This window comes from Oryctolagus cuniculus, chromosome X (assembly GCF_051225735.1).
Source record: "Oryctolagus cuniculus isolate XC-2025 breed Fujian yellow rabbit chromosome X, ASM5122573v1, whole genome shotgun sequence".
Classification (NCBI taxonomy): domain Eukaryota; kingdom Metazoa; phylum Chordata; class Mammalia; order Lagomorpha; family Leporidae; genus Oryctolagus; species Oryctolagus cuniculus.
This window is the reverse complement of record NC_142888.1, coordinates 37,723,941-37,742,301: the sequence shown is the minus strand read 5'-3', so window position 1 is coordinate 37,742,301 and position 18,361 is coordinate 37,723,941. Positions and strand designations below refer to the sequence as shown.

At 43.7% G+C, this 18,361-nt stretch overlaps 1 protein-coding gene across 4 annotated transcripts in view; it reads left to right on the top strand.

Moving 5' to 3' along the window:
* The window catches only part of FAM120C (family with sequence similarity 120 member C), a 111,694-nt gene that overhangs the window by 9,686 nt on the left and 83,647 nt on the right, over positions 1-18,361 (top strand). For 3 of the 4 annotated variants that reach the window (XM_002720026.6, XM_089324764.1, XM_089324765.1), the window contains exons 2-3: positions 15,082-15,328; positions 17,850-17,932. In XM_002720026.6, coding sequence (XP_002720072.3) covers positions 15,082-15,328; positions 17,850-17,932 — 330 coding nt within the window. Of the gene's footprint in view, positions 1-1,333; positions 1,599-15,081; positions 15,329-17,849; positions 17,933-18,361 lie in introns of those variants that run through there. The other variant, XM_008272665.5, reaches the window with a different exon arrangement.

The window sequence follows — 18,361 nt, the reverse complement described above, 5'->3', positions numbered from 1 at the left end:
CAGTGTTTTAGATAACTGCTATAGCTAAAAATGCAGGAGAGTGAGATAAGGGTGTTGAGGTCAGGGGTACCCCTCCAGGAGCTTGTAGTCTAATAGGGGAAACAATCAAGAAAATATAGTATGAACTTTGAGGATTATTTCTCTGGCTCTTGTCATAGGCCTGGGTCATAACCAGCAGAAGTAGCAGAACCGAAAATTGCATACCAGATGCCAAAACCTTGCCCTTGTCTATACTATGCAGGAAATTATAAAGGTGGCAAAGATGGCAAACCAGCAACTCATGGCTGCATGTAACCCATGCCCATATTTTTGCATTAGTCCACACGAAACTTTTTTCTGAAAAGCCTTTGTTTATTTGTATATTTTTGTATATTTTTATTGTCATGAATGTTTATTTACCAGAATCTGTAATGAAATAATACCTTTGGATTGATTACTAAGTTGTCTAGTTAGTTGAATAATTTTCATCTCCTGCTGTCATTTCTCTTGCATTAAATGAACAAATTTTTAACAAATTGGAATTTTTGGCCAACTTTTAAAAATTGTGAAATGTGGGGCTGGTGCTGTCATGCAGTAGGTTAAGCCATGGCCTGCAACACCAGCATCCCATATGCGTGCCTGTTCTAGACCCAGCTGCTCCACTTCCGATCCAACTCCCTGCTTATGGGAAAGCAGCAGGAGATGGCTCAAGTGCTGGGGCCCCTGTACTCACATGGGAGACCCGGAGGAAGCTCCTGGCTCCTGGCTTTGGCCTGGCCCAGCCCCAGTCATTGCAGCTATTTGGAGAGTGAACCAGTAGAGGGAAGATTCATTCTCATTCTCTCTCTCTCTTCTTTCTGTCTATCTGTCCGTCTCTCTCTCTCGGGTGTGTGTGTGTGTGTGTGTGTGTGTGTGACTCTGCCTTTCAAATGAATGAATAAATCCTTTTTAAAAATAGTGAAATGTTGCAAAAAGTCTGACTTTTCAACTACTCTTAAAATATTAGGTCCGATATACTGGTTGCTTGTTTTTGGCAAACCACCTCATCTTCATTTCTTAATGTCTCCACTTCATGGTATCTCCCTGTCACAGTGACCAAGTGCAACTTGTCATTCATGAGAGACATGTTCTACGATGTCTCCAGATTATTCCCACTCTTGTGCAATCTCCTGACTGCCGTGTGTGCTGGACGTAGTGACTGACTTCTAATGAGCAGACTACAACAAAAGCAAAAGCAATGGGATGTCACGTTCAAGATTATTTAAAAAAAAAAAAAAAAACCTGCAACTTCCATCTTGTTTGCACTCTCTTTCTCTTTCTCTCTGGCTCTTCTTGCTTGATCTCTTTGATGAAGCAAGCTGCCATGTTGTGAGCTGCCCTATGGAAAGGTCCACATGGCAAGAAACTGAGGGCAGCCTCCAGCCAGCAACTCGCAAGGAATTGAATCCTGCCAACAGCCACGTGAGTGAGCTTGGAAGTGGATCCTTCCCCAGTCAAGCCCTGAGAGGACTGCACCCCAGCTGACACCTTGATTGCAGCCTGTGAGAGAACCCTGAGCCTGAGGGCCCACAATGCTGTGCCCTCAGATACTATGATATAATAAATGTTGTTTTAAGCCACGGAATTTGTGGGTTAATTTGTCACACAGAATTAGATAACTTGAATGCAATCAGTTATTGTGCTTATACTTTTGTCTAGTAGCTTTGATGAACATGAATTATTTCTTGTACCCACATCCATACCAAAAAAAAAAGATTGTGTACGAAAGTCACACATTTAAATGAAAACAGTAGGGAACCTATTTCCTTGTGGAACTGACGCATTTTCCTGTATATCTACATAAAGTGTGTCTGTTGAAAGACATTCAATTTAAGATACCATTTAAAAATAAATCTTGGTAAGAAGTATGACCAGTATCCAAAAATGAGTGCTGAAATGAGAATAACTTTAAAAAAGATTTGGAATTTCAACAGGCTGTGTGTTTGAATACAGTAGCAATGCTGCCATGAAATACAAGTGTGTACTAAATGAAAAAATTGCCCAGACTTGAAAGGCTTTTTGTAGGCATCAGAAATTACATCATAGAGATGTGTTTTCAAAGGTTGGGTTTACTCTTACTGAGGATGTTAAAATTCGGCAACTAGATACTTTTAGGACAAACTAACTCAAGAAATTAAATTATCTGTGAATGTTTTACACCTGGATACAACAAATATAAACACCATCCGTTTAGCTTAATGCTTCTCAAAGTATGCTCTCTGACCAACTCGTTAGAAACACAAATTCTCACGACCTATCCCAGACTACCTGAATCAGAAGCTCATCCATCTGTTTTAACAAGCCTTCCAGCAGATTCTGATTCATGCTAAAGTTTAAAAACTGCACACAAATATAATAACATGTTAAGAATTTTGATGTAATCCAAATCTTTTGGACTAGTAGCCTGTCACTGATACATCTGGAAATAATCTAGTTTTTGCATGTTTTGAAAAATCTTTAAAAGTTTCATACTAATTGGTCAGTGTACTTGTGCAATAGTGTTACTGTTGGACTCTGGAAATCTCGATTTGAAGCAGAAACCGTTTGCAGGAACCTAAAGTTAAAGCTGTATCACTTACTCAGGATTCATTTTGTGCTAAACAGTTCAGAGTTAATCAGGGCAGGAACTAGTAACTAACATTGTGATTTGCATCGGACACTGTTCAATACTTTGATTAGTGAATGACTAGGTGCACTTAGGGAAGTTGCCCTGTTACATAACATGGTGGGTGGTTGGCTTAGTTGAGGCACTGTACTGAAGACACTGAAAAATATGACTTGTTGGGCAGCACACCTGCAAAGATTAAAATATTTTACTTATTTGGTTGACTTTAACAACTGTCTAGACACTTTGAGTAAAAGCAAGGTTATTCACAAATACCTCCATACATGTACAGTTGTATTTGCTCATTCCTAGCAAAATTATGCCTTTGGGAAACTCATTTGGCAAAAGAGAAACTGGCTGACTTTCCTTTGCCGAAATTGGTTTCCGAGAAATGAAAGTGATGGCCTGAATTACATTCCCACAATTGTGGAGTTGTCTACTGAGTTCCAGAAAACCTTCTCTGACGTTTTATGAAAATGAATGAGTGTTGTTCAGTTGGCCTTTCTAAATTAATATTCATCATGTGAAAGAAGAGTTACAATGGAGATATGGAATTACGCTGTAGTACTGAAAATGAAGCATGATGTTATTGATCAAAATTCTGCAGCTGTCTTGCGGCTGGTTACCCTAAATATAAAATACACTGTGCAAAGTGTTTGGGGCTGGCATTGTGGAGTACTGGTTAAAGCTGCTGCCTGCGATGCTGGCATCCTATATGGGCAGCAGTTTGAGTCCTGACTACTATGGTTCTGATCCAGCTTGCTGCTAATGTGCCTGGGAAAGCAGCAGAAGATGGCTCAAGTGTTTGGGCCCCTTCACCCATGTGGGAGCCCCAGATGATGCTAGCTTTGGCCTGGCCCAGTGCAGGCCATTGCAGCTATCTGGGGAGTGAACCAGTGAATGGTTGTGTGTGTGTATGTATGTAAAATTCTTTCAAAGCAAGTCTTTTTAGAAATGTTTGGAAATGCTTATATTTTCTTTTTTAAAAAAAATTTTACGGCCGGCGCAGTGGCTCACTAGGTTAATCCTCAGCCTTGTGGCACTGGCACACCGGGTTCTAGTCCCGATCGGGGCGCCGGATTCTGTCCCGGTTGCCCCTCTTCCAGTCCAGCTCTCTGCTGTGGCCAGGGAGTGCAGTGGAGGATGGCCCAAGTGCTTGGGCCCTGCACCCCATGGGAGACCATGAGAAGCACCTGGCTCCTGGCTTTGGATCAGCGTGATGCACCGGTTGCAGCGCTCCACCTGCGGCGGCCATTGGAGGGTGAACCAACGGCAAAAGGAGGACCTTTCTCTCTGTCTCTCTCTCTCTCTCACTGTCCACTCTGCCTGTCAAAAATTTTTTTTTTACTTATTTTATCAGAAAGGAAGAGCTACAGAGCTTCCATCCACTGGTTCACTCCTCACATGGCTGCAACGACTGGGGCTGTGCCAGGCCAAAGCCAGGAGCATAGAGCTTCATCTGGGTCTCAACCATGTCAGTGGCAGGGGCCCAACTACTTGGGCCATCTCCTGCTTTCCCAGGCACATTAGCAGGGAGCTAAATTAGAAGTGGAGCAACATAGTGTCAAACTGGCACCTATATAAGCTGTTGGTGTCACAGGTGGAAGCTTTACCCGCTACACCACAATACTGGCCTGCAAATGGCTATATTTCTAACCAACTGTGTCCTGTTAGGAAACAGGATGAAATATAATCACTAAGGGTGAAAGGATCCAAGACTAAGTTCTGTACTGCATATTGTGACAAAAATATAAGACCAACATTGACCAACCTCTTGACACATAAAGTCATTAGGCTTTTGGTTCTAAGTCAAAGGATACCAAACTATGAAAAAAAAAATGTAATAAAACTTTTGTGTTTTTTAACTTGTTTTTAGTTTAAAATGTAAACACCAGTATCCTGCATGCGTATATTGTTAACACCATATCATAGTTTACCAAAAATAAAATTGCATTTCTGGAAGTTGATCTTTCTTAACTCAGCTCCCTTCATTCACTCATGTTAGCTGCCAGCCCCGTAAGTATTTGCAGCCTGTGGTTCAAGGACTGTTAGAAATTTCTTGCCATGTTGTCTTTTCTGCAGTTTCTGTCTGTCTTGGGGAGGTAACTCAGAAGCTCCCTTGGAATTTTGTTCTCATCTTTTTGCTAAGGATGGCTTTCATCAGGCCATCTGACTTTTCAATCCTGAAGATTTGCTTTGGGCAGAAAATAGCGCCTATTCTGCTATGTGCTGTTCTCAAATGATTTCTGAGAACCTCCACACAGTAGCACAGTCCATAGATTTTATCTCTTCTGAGCAGATAGATTTACTTTGTAACTACCTTTCTCAGAGCTTGTGTGCCAGGTGTTACATACACGTCTTAAAATCAGGAATTAGCTACATCTACATTTTACAGATGAAACTAAGTAACTTACCCCCACAACTTCAATTTGAGCCATAAGTCTACCAGATGACTCAAGTTTCTGCTGTACTTACTGATTATAAGTTAGTCGTTTTGTTTTTTTTTTTTTTTTTTTTTTTTGACAGGCAGAGTGGAGAGAGAGAGAGAGACAGAGAGAAAGGTCTTCCTTTTGCCGTTGGTTCACCCTCCAATGGCCGCCGCGGCCAGCGTGCTGCGGCCGGCGCACCGCGCTGATCAGGAGCCAGGTACTTCTCCTGGTCTCCCATGGGGTGCAGGGCCCAAGCACTTGGGCCATCCTCCACTGCACTCCCGGGCCACAGCAGAGAGCTGGCCTGGAAGAGGAGCAACCGGGACAGAATCCGGCGCCCCGACCAAGACTAGAACCCGGTGTGCCGGCGCCGCAAGGCGGAGGATTAGCCTATTGAGCCGCGGCGCTGGCCATAAGTTAGTCTTTTTTTTTTTTTTTTTTTTTTTGACAGGCAGAGTGGACAATGAGAGAGACAGAGAGAAAGGTCTTCCCTTTTGCCGTTGGTTCACCCTCCAATGGCCGTTGCGGCTGGCACACCGCGCTGATCTGAAGCCAGGAGCCAGGTGCTTATCCTGGTCTCCCATGGGGTGCAGGGCCCAAGCACTTGGGCCATCCTCCACTGCACTCCCTGGCCGCAGCAGAGAGCTGGCCTGGAAGAGGGGCAACCGGGACTAGAACCCGGTGTGCCGGCGCCGCAAGGCGGAGGATTAGCCTAGTGAGCCATGGCACCGGCTCATAAGTTAGTCTTAAAGTACAGTCTCCAGCTCACAAATGAACCACAACAGATTAGAAAAAAAATCTGTTTATTTGATTCTGATACATGACAAAATGTTGCACCTTTGGAAATGGGCCAGCTCCTGGCAGCCTAAGAGTAAATAAAGGTACTAAAGTTGGATACTCACGGATGAAAATAAGCATCTTAATAGTATGTGCTGAACTTTGGGTCCATATTCTAAAACCTCTGCTTTACTGCCGTATCTCATGGCAAAGACTCTATCCTGTATGTGTATGCATATAGATAATTAAAATGCCTACAGTTGGAAGGGAATGACAGTTTATCAATGTTGCATTGAATTGGCTATGTTTTCATTGCTTCTATTCTACATTCTTTTCTAGCTGATTATCAATTTAGTTTTCTTAATGATTGCTGAACTCCATTGTGTGTGATAATGCATTATTTTCTTCAACAGTAGTTTCAGTCTAATTTGGTAGATTTCAAGGCATAGAGGCTTTCAGTTGAGATATCAGTCAATCCTATTTCCATTGCTAAGCAGACTATATATATATATATAGACAGCTCCCATCCCAAATCTTTTTTTTCTTTTTTTATTTAGTAAATATAAATTTCCAAAGTACAGTTTATGGATTACAATGGCTTTCCCCCCCCACCAAATCTTTTTTTAAGATGATATTTCTTGGTCACCTCTGTTCTTTTTGTCTTTAATTGAGACCAGATAAGGATGGTAGCCCACTTGAGTGGGATATCAATTTGGTCTGTTTAACATGATGGACGGGAGTGAGTCTAATATCCCAATAGAATATGGAACAAACTGAAGGAAGTTGTGTTACAGAGCTCAGAAGGCAATTTTGCCTTTGGTTTAAAGTTAACTATTTTTTTAAAAGATTTATTTGAAAGGCAGAATTACACACAGAGAGGGCTTCACTGCCCAAATGGTCAATGACTGGGGCTAGGCCAGGAGCCAGGAGCTTCTTCTGGGTCTCCCATGTGGGTGCAGGGCCCCAAGCACACAGGCCATCATCCGCTGCTTTCCCAGTTGCAACACCAGGGAGCAGGATTGGAAGTGGAGCAGCTGACACTCAAACCAACACCCATATGGGATGCCTGCGCTGCAGGTGGTGGTTTTACTTGCCACACCACAATGCCAACCCCTAAAGTTAATTTAAATAGCAAGCATTAATTAAACTCTCTTTATGGTCCGGGCAGGGTATTAGAGACAGAAGGCTGCAACATAATTCTGCCACAAATGGGTTTACCATCTAGTTAACTGCCTATGCTCCTGTGTTTATTGTATTGTGAATTGATCTGAGATTAGTATATGCTCACTTTTCCAGGTAGTTTTCTTTGAGATACAGTATTATTGATAGCAAGAACATTATTTTGAAATCTGGCCCAACTGGATTCATATCCAAGTTCTGCCATAGTGTTAGTATGTTGTGGGGCAAGTTATTTAAAATTTCCAGGTTTCAGTTTTCTCTTTAAAAAGGTAGGGAGAGGGCAATTAATGATGTGATACCCATTTCACAGGTCTAGAAGAACAAATTATATATATGAAGTACACATGTACTTTATTTTAATTAACTTTTTTAAAGATTTATTTATTTATTTATTTGAAATGCAGAGTTACAGAGGGGCAGAGGCGGGGGGGGGGGGGTCTTCCATCCACTGGTAATGGCCAGAGCAGGGCCAATCCGAAGCCAGGAGCCAGGAGCTTCTTCTGAGTCTCCCACGTGGGTGCAGGGGCCCAAGGACTTAAGCCATCGTCTACTGTTTTCCCAGGCCATAGCAGAGAGCTGGATTGGAAGAAGAGCAACCAGGACTAGAACTGGCACCCATATGGGATGCCAGCACCACAGGTGGAGGATCAACCTACTACACCACAGCACTGGCCCCATTGCTGCTCCACTTCCAATACAGCTCCCTGCTAATGTGCCTGAAAAGCAGCGGAGGATGGCCCATGTAATTGGGCCCCTGCACCCATATGGGAGACCCAGATGAAGCTCCAGTATTCTGGCTTCAACCTGGCCCCACGCTGGTCATGGTGGCCATTTGGGAAGTGATCCAGTAGATGGAACATCTCTCTCCTTTCTGTCTCTCCTTTGCTCACTGTAACTCTGACTTTCAAATAAACAAATCTTTTAAAAAGCTTTAAAAACAATCCCTTATGGGCACCACTTCAAGTGCTGGCTACTCCACTTCTGATCCAGCTGTATGCTAATGGCCTAGGAAAAGCAGCAGAAGATGATCCAGGTACATGGGCCCCTGCCACCCACGTGGGAGACCCAGATGAAGCTCCTGGCTCCTGCCTGGCCCAGCACTGGACATTGGTGGCCATCTGGGGAGTGAACCAACAGATAAAGATCTCTCTCCTCCCATCTATAACTGACATTCAAATAAATATTGTTTTAAAAAACACAAGGGTGATTATATTTTTAAATGGAAAATTTGGAGAGGATGTAAAGGATTTGGAATCTTCATATATTACTGGTGGAAATGAAAAATAGCCACTTTGGAAAACAATCTGGAAGGTCTTCAGATGGTTAAGCCCAGAGTTATATGATCCAGCAATTCCACTCCTAGGTATATACTCAAGAGAGTTGAAAAGAAAAGCTATATTCACACAAAACTTATTCACAGGCTGGATATTTGGCCTAGTAGATGTTGCTTAGGATATAGGCATCCCACATGGAAGTACCCGGTTTCTTTTTTGTTTTTAAAGGGTTATTTTATTTGAAAGAGTTACATAGAGAAGGAGAGGCAGAGAGAGCGCAAGCAAGAGCAAGAGCAAGCTCTTCCATTTGCTGGTTCACTCCCTGGTTAGCCGCAAAGGCTGGAGCTGTGCCAGAGCCAGGAGCTTCTTCCGGGTCTTCCCCGCGGGTGCAGGGGCCCAAGGACTTGGGCCATCTTCTGCTTTCCCAGGCCACAGCAGAGAGCTGGGTCGGAAGTGGAGCAGCTGGGACTAGAAGCGGTGCCGATATGGGTTGCCGTTACTGTAGGCGGCGGCTTTACCTGCTATGCCACAGCACCGGCCCCAGTACCTGGTTTCAAGTTCTAGCTCCAGCTGATTCCAGCTTCTTATTAATAGGGACCATGGAAGGGAACAGTCACAGCTCAAGCAGTTTGGTTCCTGCCATTCATGTGGGAGGCCTGGATTGAATTCCCAGCTCTCAGGTGTACCTACTTCCCCACTGCCCACCTCTTGAAAGCATTTGGGTAGTGAACCAGCACATGGGAGTGTACTCTGGTTCTGCCTCTAAAATAATTTAAAAATCTTGCTGGGACAGGTGTTTGGCACAATGGTTAAAAGACTGCTGGATTGGGAGAGCAATGCTGTGGCATAACAACTTAAAGCCCTGGCCTGCAGTGCCAGCATCCCATATGGGCACCGGTTTGAGTCCCAGCTGCTACACTTCCAATCCAGCTCCCTGCTAATGCACTTGGAAAAGTAGTGGAGGATGGCCAAAGTAGTTGGGCCCCAGCACCCATATGGGGGACCCAGAAGAGGCTTCTGGCTCCTGGCTCCTGGCTGTTGAGGCCATCTGGGGAGTGAAACAGCAGATGGAAGACCTCACTCTGTTTGTCTCTACCTCTCTCTGTAATTCTACCTTTCAAATAAATAAAATAAATCTTTAAATAAAATTTAAATAAAAGAGTGCTTGTGAGGGGCCGATGCTGTGGTGCAGCGGGTTAACACCCTGGCCTGAAGCACAGGCATCCCATATGGGTGCTGGTTCTAGTCCCAGCTGCTCCTCTTCCGATCCAGCTCTCTGCTGTGCTCAGGAAAAGCAGTAGAAGATGGCCTAAGTCCTTGGGGCCCTGCACCCACAAGAGGGACCTGGAAGAGTCTCCTGGCTCCTGGCTTTGGATAGGTACAGCTCCACTCATTGTGGCCAATTGGGGAGTGAACCATTGGATGGAAAACCTCTGTCTCTGTCTTTCAAATAAATAAAATAAATCTTTTTTTTTTTTTTTAAAGAGTGCTTAGGAAACCGGCATTCCACATTGGAGTGCCTGGGTTCAAGTCCTAACTCTGCTTCTGATTCTAGCTTCTGTTAATGTGTAGCCTGGGAGGTAGTGGTGATGGCTTAAGTACTTTGGTTTCTACCACTCGTGAGAAACTTAGATTGAGTCTCAGGCCCCTGGCTTCAGCCCAACAGAGCCCTGGCTGTTGTGGGCATTTGGAGAGTAGCCAGCAAATGGAGGATATCTCTCTCTCTGGCTCTTTCTCTGGTCTTTCAAATACATTTTTATTTTTAAAAAAGATTTATGTATTTATTCTGAAGGAGTTAGAGTGTCAGCAAGTGCATGTGTGTGCGCTTCCATCCACTGGTCCACTCCCCAAATGGCCACAATGGCCAGGGCTGGGCCAGGCCAAAGGCAGGAGCCAGGAGCTTCCTCTGGTTCTCCCACATGCGTGACAGGAATCCAAACACCTGGACCATTTGCTTTTCCCATGCCATTAACAGGGAGCTGGATCAGAAGTAGAGCAGCCGGGTCTGGAAACTGGCATCCATATGGGATGCTGACATTGCAAGCTGCAGTTTAACCCAACGATGCTGGCCCCCAAATTAATGTATTAAATTGCACGTTCTTCTGTGTGGTGTGTCCAGCACATCCATGTTGTACACAGCACTCATCATGTTAGCCACGTAGTAATTGTCATGGTTATCACATCTACTGTCATGGCATTTCAGTGCTTGTGTTTCAGTAACCCTGATTTTATTTAGTAATAGCCCCAAAGTACAAGAGCAGTGATGCTGGCTGGTAATTTGAATATACCAAAGAGAAGCTGGGAAGTGTTCCTTTTAAGTGAAGAGCTAAAAATTCTCTATATAATAAAAATAAAAAAGATCATATTCTGAGGTTGCCAAGACCTACTGTGAGAAGAAGTCTGTCCTTGAAATTGAGGAAGGAAAAATAAATTTCACTTAGTTTTGCTGTTGCACCTCAAACTTCAAAAGTTACAACTATGGTGTGTGATAGATGCTTAGTTAGCATAGAACAGGTATTGAATTTATGTATGTATAGAAAAAGCAGTTTATATAGTATTTGGTACTATCCACAGTTTCAGGCATCCACAAGGGTTCTTGGAATGTATCCCCTGCAGATAAGGCCAGGGTGGCTACTGCACTAATGTCTCATGATGTTGCTGCAAGGTTGGTGGACATTAGATGGGTTTAAAACAGTTCCTGGTACATAGGTGCTCGACTGATACCTAATACTGCTTTGCTTCTTGAGCTGTAGGCAGGCTGTAATCTGGGTAGATGTTTCTAGTAATTTTCAATCTGTGTGCTACAGAAGTCATATGCAGGCAGGATGCTCCCCTCTCATTTGCCAGGGCTGCTTTTCTTTTTCACAACATCAACAGACGTGTCCTTGCTAGTTGGAAGGACATTGTTAGGATCGCAGGAGGTGCACATAGGAGTAAGTTGGAACCTGTGGTCTTGGACATTAATGGCAGTGTCCCTTTAGTTCTGTGACGGTGTCATGTGTCTCAAGTCCTATAAGAGTGAAGAGGAAAGTAATTATCAAACAATTTATCTAAGAGGGGATAGACTTATGGGAATATTTGGAACATTGGGAAAGAAAGGCCTAAGACATAGTAAGACATTCTGGGTAGAGAAACCAAAAGACGGGGCAGCAGGAGCAATCTCAGAAATGGGTATTTAGCAAACTAGCCTGGTAGGAATGGGGTGTTGGGGAACTATGAGATTCTTATTCTGTTGTTTTCCATTACCTACTATTCCTGCAGCTGGAAACATGAGGTTTTCTTTTTTCTATTCTTGGTTCTCCTGCAAATCAGGTAAAAATGTCAAGTCATTGGTCCTCTCAAGGCCTCAGTTGCCTAAGCAATAAAATGAGTAATCAGATGACTTCAGTGGTTCTCAACTGGGGATGTGTATTAGAATGTACTAAGCTGTTTTTAAATATAGGTGTTTGGATCACACTGAGAGCATTGTTTCAGTAGGTCTGAGGTGAAGTCCACATTTCTATATTTCGTTTGTGTTTTTTAAAAATTTTTTATTAACGTAAAGACAATAGATTTCCTGTAGTTCCTAGATACAGTTCTGAGAATATAATGATACTTCCCTCTCTCTGTATTTTGAAAAATCCCTGGAGGTAATTGTGATGTTCATTCGCAGTATTTTAAGAGCCATCTGATTAGATAAAAATCACTAGTCCCACTTTCTGGAGCTCAGATCGCTTGGGTGGTAGCATAAACTGCTTCAAACCAGCTGCAGGTTGACTGTAGACAAGCATGGATTGTGGTCCATTTGATCCAGGTGGCTGTTCCCAAGATCTCTGACTCTGAGCAGGGCACCTAACTTTTCTGAGCCTCATTTTCCTCATCTGTTAAATAGGCCCACATGGTCAGGTTGTGGTGACGAGAGAGAATGTAACACATGTAGTCTGTGCCTGGTACAAGGCATGCTCAACCAAGGCCCGCCTAGAACTACTATTGCATCTGCAGTTAGCTGTAACTCTAGATACAAATATGTTGCAATGCTTTCTGGTCCTTCTCCCTGGATATCAAATACAGAACTTTCTTCATTCTCTGCAAACCGGCATCCTTCCTTTTGTGTGACCTGATGTGTGACATGACTATCAACTGTGACTAGACTCTTTTCATAACCCAGCAAAAGTTTAATGCACTGGGATTCCTGTTAGACTCCAGAAAACTATGAAAAGTAGGTCAGTTGAATTCAACAAAATTATCTAGGTCTATGGACTTTAGAGCCCAAATCTGGGCTTTGCTCCTTCTAACCATATGACTGTGTCCTCAGAAGGTTATAGTATCAAGCTAGTTAATGCATATAAAGTACTTGGAGCATGGCTTTGCATATAGTAGATATTCAGTGTCTCTTAGTCATTACTGTTAATATTACTATGCATCAGGTCTTACGAGGGAGCTTGGAATACAGAAAGTCTCTGTAGTCAAGAAACTTAGTGCAGTGAGCCAATATGCAGATAATTTTAGTAAACTTCCGGTGCAGCTGGAGAGTCATGGACAAGAAGGGTACTTAACAGTCTGCTGGGGCTGCCGCTGTACCACAGCAGGTTAAGCCACTGCCTGCAATGCTGGCTCCTCTGTGAGAGCCAGATGGAGTCCTGGCTGCTCCATAGGAGACCTGTATGGAGTTCCAGGCGCCTGGCTTCAGCCTGGCCCAATTCCTGCCATTGCAGCCATTTAGGGAGTGAACCAGCAGAGGGAAGATCTCTTTCTGTCTCTGTGTCTCTCTTTATTTGCGTAACTCTTCCCTTCAAATAAATAAAATAAATCTTTAAAAAAAAAAAACAATCTGCCTCTATTACATAAAAGCACTCTGCTGGAAGATGCCTGGTACAATGGCAGGTATCCATTCATTCAGGTGAGTCTGAGTTTGATCCCTGTCTACCACTGACTCTTGCAACTTTGGGGACAGCCAGTCTCTCACGGCTTTAGTCTCCCCATTTCTAAAATGAAGTTTCTCATTTTGTTGGAAATGCCTTGTTTAGGTATCCTGTAAGTTTTTTCATCCATTTGTATCTTGCCGTAGTTGTTCTGATCATAAGACAATATATATAAAATGCTCATTTGTGTATTGCATAGTTGATGCTGAGTGAGAAATAATAGCTTTGTTATTTTTCTAGCAAAAGCCTCTTCTGTTATTTTTTGAAGTAAAAACTTCAGAAACATAGGGGGCAGGCATTTGGCCTCATGGTTAAGACACCAATTATGATACTTGTGTCCCTTCTTGGAGTACCAGCTTCAACATTTGGCTCTAGCTCTTGATTCTAGCTTACTGCTAATGCAGCATGCTAAGTAACTAGATTCCTGCCACCCACTTGGGAGACCTAGATTGAGTTCCCAGCCACCATCATTGGCCTTGGCCATTATGGGCATTTGGGGAGTATGAACCAGTGGATGAAAGCTCCCTCTGTGTTTGTCTGTATGTGTCTCAATTAAATAAATAATTTAGAAAACTTAAATAATACATACCTTGTGTATTTCAGTATTCTGATTCTGAAGCACTTCAGGCCAAGTTTCATTAAAGAAGTTGGGAAAGACTAGGTCTTTGAATGAACACATGTATAATACTGTTTGTGTTTACAGGAGTAATAAAATTCTAGGTTGGGAGAGATTTTTTTTCTTATTTTTAAAAATAGAATCTTATTTTCATTTTTTTATTTGAAAGGCAGAGAGACAGAGATGTAGACAGAAAGATCTTCCATATGCTGGTTCTCTCTCCAAATACCTCTAACAGCTGGGCTGGGCCAAGCTGAAGCAGGGAGCCAGAAACACTAGTACTTGAGCAGGGACCCAAATACTTGAGCCATCACCTCATGCTCCCCCTCCCTGCAGGATGTGTATTACCTCAGAAGCAGAACCAGAACTCAGATCCAGGAGCTCAAATGTGGGATTTGGGCATCTTTTTTTTTTTAAGGTTTATTTATTTGAAAGTCAGAGTTACACACCCAGAGAGAGAGAGAGAGAGAGAGAGAGAGAAAACGAGTACTCTTCCATCTGCTAGTTCACTGCCCAATTGGCCACAATGGCCAGAGCTGCATTGATCCGAAGCCCGGAGCTAGGAGCCTCCTCTGGGTCTCCCACGTGGGTGCAGGGGCCAAGGACTTGGGCCGTCTTCTACTGCTTTCCCAGGTCACAGTAGAGACCTGGATCGGAAGAGGAGCAGCCAGGACTTGAACGGCACCCATATGGGATGCCGGCACTGTAGGCAGCAGCTTTACCTGCTATGACGTAACACTGGCCCCTGATTTGGGCATCTTTTTTTTTTTTTAAGATTTATTTAGTTTATTTGAAAGAGTTACAGAGAGAGGTAGAGACTGAGAGAAAGGTCTTCTGTCCGCTGGTTCACTCCCCAGATGGCCACAACAGCCAGTGCTATGCCGATCCGAAGCCAGGAATTTCTTCCGGGTCTCCCAAGTGGGTGCAGGGGCCCAAGGACTTGGGCCATCCTCTGCTGCTATCCCAGGACATAGCAGGGAGCTAGATCAGAAGTGGAGCAGCTGCGACTAGAACCGGCGCCCATATGGATACTGGTGCTTCAGGCCAGGGCTTTAACCTGCTGCACCACAGTGCTGGCCCCTGATTTAGGCTTCTTGAGCAGCATTTTAACTGCCCTGCCAAATACCATTTGCGTTGATTATGTGTTTCTTAAAGTGTTCTGTTCAAACAGATAGAACCTTAAATATCACCAAGCTGTAACATTGTTACTAAGATTCCTGACTTGAAAGAAAATACAGATGAGTTTCTGTGGCATGATGCGTTCTCCTCTGCTCCCTGCCAGGTCTTTCAGAGCCTTGAAGATCACCATCTGGAAGTGGTAGCTTTTTTCCGGGAAAATGGCTTCCACGGCCTTCTTGCCCATGACTCCGAGTACGCACTCTACAATATCCCCTCTTACTACAGTTCCCATGCTCTGAAGCTGAGCTGGAATGGGAAGAACCTCACTACGAACCAGTTCCTGATGCAGGAGGTGGCCAAACAGCTGGGCCTGAAGCGGATGAATTTTCCTATATTTGCTGCACTGCTAGGTAGGTAGCCCAAACAGTAGGCTCCAGTGAGCCATAAGGTCTCCTTTTCCAGTGTTACATGATGGAGACTAAACTGAATTAGACTGTCATGATTGGGTTTGCTTTTCAAAGTCCACAGGGTAAACACTGTGTTTGGGAGAACCCAGGGGATTATTATGCTTCTTAGGAGACCATACTAAAGCTCAGAATGTTTGCGTGATGGATTGCTACAGAATATTCTAGACCTTTATTCTGATTCTTGTCAAGCTTTTCTCTTGTGTTAACATTGCATAGCTGTTTTATTTATTTACTGTTTCAGACCAAAAGCTTTGTTAGTCCTATACAACTTTGGTTCCCTACTCACGACATTGGCATTTATAAAAAAGTACTGAATTTAGATCAGGAACAAAAATGGTTGCTTATGTTTTCCTCTTTGTTTCTTTTGTACTAATGTTTTATTTTGAAAATTTCCAAAAATACAATAAGATTTTAAAAAGTTTGAAGTGAAAACCCTATATTCACCACTTGTATCCCACCATTAGCATTTTATTATACTTGGATACGTGTTTATCTGTCCAGCAATCTGTCTTTTTAAAAAATTTTTATTTATTTATTTGAGAGGTAAAGTTACAGACAAAGAGAAGGAAAGACAGAGAAAGGTCTTCCATCTGCTGGTTCACTCCCCAAATGGCTGCAATGGCCAGAGCTGAGCCGATCCCAAGCCAGGAGCCAGGAGCTTCTTCTGGGTCTCCCACGTGGGTGCAGGGGCCCAAGGACTTGGGCCATCTTCTGCTGCTTTCCCAGGCCATAGCAGAGAACTGGATCAGAAGGGGAGCAGCTGGGACTAGAACCGAGCCCACATGGGATGCTGGCGCCATAGGCAGAGGATTAACCTACTGCACCACAGTGCCAGCCCCGCAATCTGTCATTTTAAAGATATATTCCAAAGTACAGTGCATTGCAGAGAGGTGATTATGTTTTGAGTTGGTTTGCTAAGTACTGGCAACATGAAGATTAGTATCTTGTCTTAGGTCTGTCCTCTCCTCTGTAATCCCAAAGAACATGAGTTTGGAAAGTCTAATGGATTCACCATAAGTTTTGAAATTTAGCCTTGTGAGAATCACTGAAGTCACATCTCCCTGGTTTGTTTCTTCCTCTGTGAAATAAAAATAATAACAAGAATATTTCATGATGGTGTCAGAGGGGTTAAATGAAATGAAATACAAGAATACTTAAAAGTTTATGCAAAAATAGAATTAAAAGACAAGTTTATTTTGGTATAAAACATTTCTGAAATCCACACGTAGTTTGTCCATAATATACAGTTTCCACAAACCTTTTGAAGACCTCTCTATGTATGGATTTCAAATTTTTTTGCACCACAAAACTTATCTTTTAATTCCAGTCTCCACAAATGTTTTGAAGTTCCTTTGTATATACAATGCCCAGCACTTATTAGAAAGTCAGTAATTGTGCCTGCTGTTAGAGCAGGCAGCGTGACTAAGTGATGAGTAATAGCTTTAGTGTGTGATAGTCTTACCTTCTTTTTAAAATTTTTTATTGGAGCTAGCGCTATGGGGCAGCGGGTTGAGCGTCCATCCCATATGGGTGCTGGTTCTAGTCCCTGCTGCTCCGCTTCCAATCCAGCTCCCTGCTAATGTACCTGAAAAAAGCAGCAGATGATGTCTCAAGTCCCTGGGCCCCTGTACCCATGTGGGAGACCCAGATGAAGCTCCTGGCTTCAGCCTGGCACATCCCTGGCCATTGTGGCCATTTAGGGAGTGAACCAGCAGATGCAAGGTTTATCTCTCTCTCTCTCTCTCTCTCTCTATATATATATATATATATATATATATATCCTTCTCTCTCTGTACTTCTACCTTTCAAATAAATAAATCTTTAATTTTTTTAAATTTTCATTTAATCTGAAAGGTGGGGGGGATGGGGTACAAAAGATCTTGCATCTGCTGGCTCACTCCCCAAATGCCCTCCAACAGCCAGGGCTGGGCCAGGCTGAAGCCAGGAAACTGGAGGTCAACCCAGGTCTCCCACATTGGTGATAGAGACCCAAGTTCTTGAGCAATTGTCTACTGCCCCCCAGGGTATGTATTAGCAGGAAGCTGGACCGGAAGCAGAGAAGGTGGGGTGTAAATCAGGCTAACAGGGGATGCCTGTATCCCAAGCAGCATCTTAACCACTTTGTGTGTACCGCCTACTCTGAGACAGTTCTAGCTTTTTATATTAGTATGGGCACTTACTGGCTAGCTGCCTTGGGTCAAGTCACCAAACTTGTCCAAACCTCAGTTTCCTTTTCTATAAAATGGGGATAATAATACTGTTATGCAAGTCATTATTAAGATGATTCACTTAATGCACTTGATACAAAGTAGCTAATCAAGCACATAGCTGTTGTAATTATTGCATCAAGAATATCGTCCTTTGTGAATGATGGAATTATTTTCTGCCCCCCAAGACTCCTTTCGTGGCCTGGAGGTTCTAAGAAAACTTGGTATAATCAATAAATGACCAATGTACTTTATAGGTAACCACATTCTCCCAGATGAGGACCTGGCTGCTTTTCACTGGAGCCTCTTGGGACCAGAACATCCTCTTGCATCACTTAAGGTAATGTGCCCCATTTCCTGCCTATAGAGGTTAGCGGACATCAGACTTTAACTGGAGTTTAATGGAATAATTATCTGTCATTAAATTGCAAGTCTCTGCCGGCGCCGCGGCTCACTAGGCTAATCCTCCGCCTAGCGGCGCCGGCACACCGGGTTCTAGTCCCGGTTGGGGCGCCGGATTCTGTCCCGGTTGCCCCTCTTCTAGGCCAGCTCTCTGCTGTGGCCAGGGAGTGCAGTGGAGGATGGCCCAGGTGCTTGGGCCCTGCACCCCATGGGAGACCAGGAAAAGCACCTGGCTCCTGGCTCCTGCCATCGGATCAGCGCGGTGCGCCGGCCGCAGCACGCCGGCCGCGGTGGCCATTGGAGGGTGAACCAACAGCAAAAGGAAGACCTTTCTCTCTGTCTCTCTCTCTCACTGTCCACTCTGCCT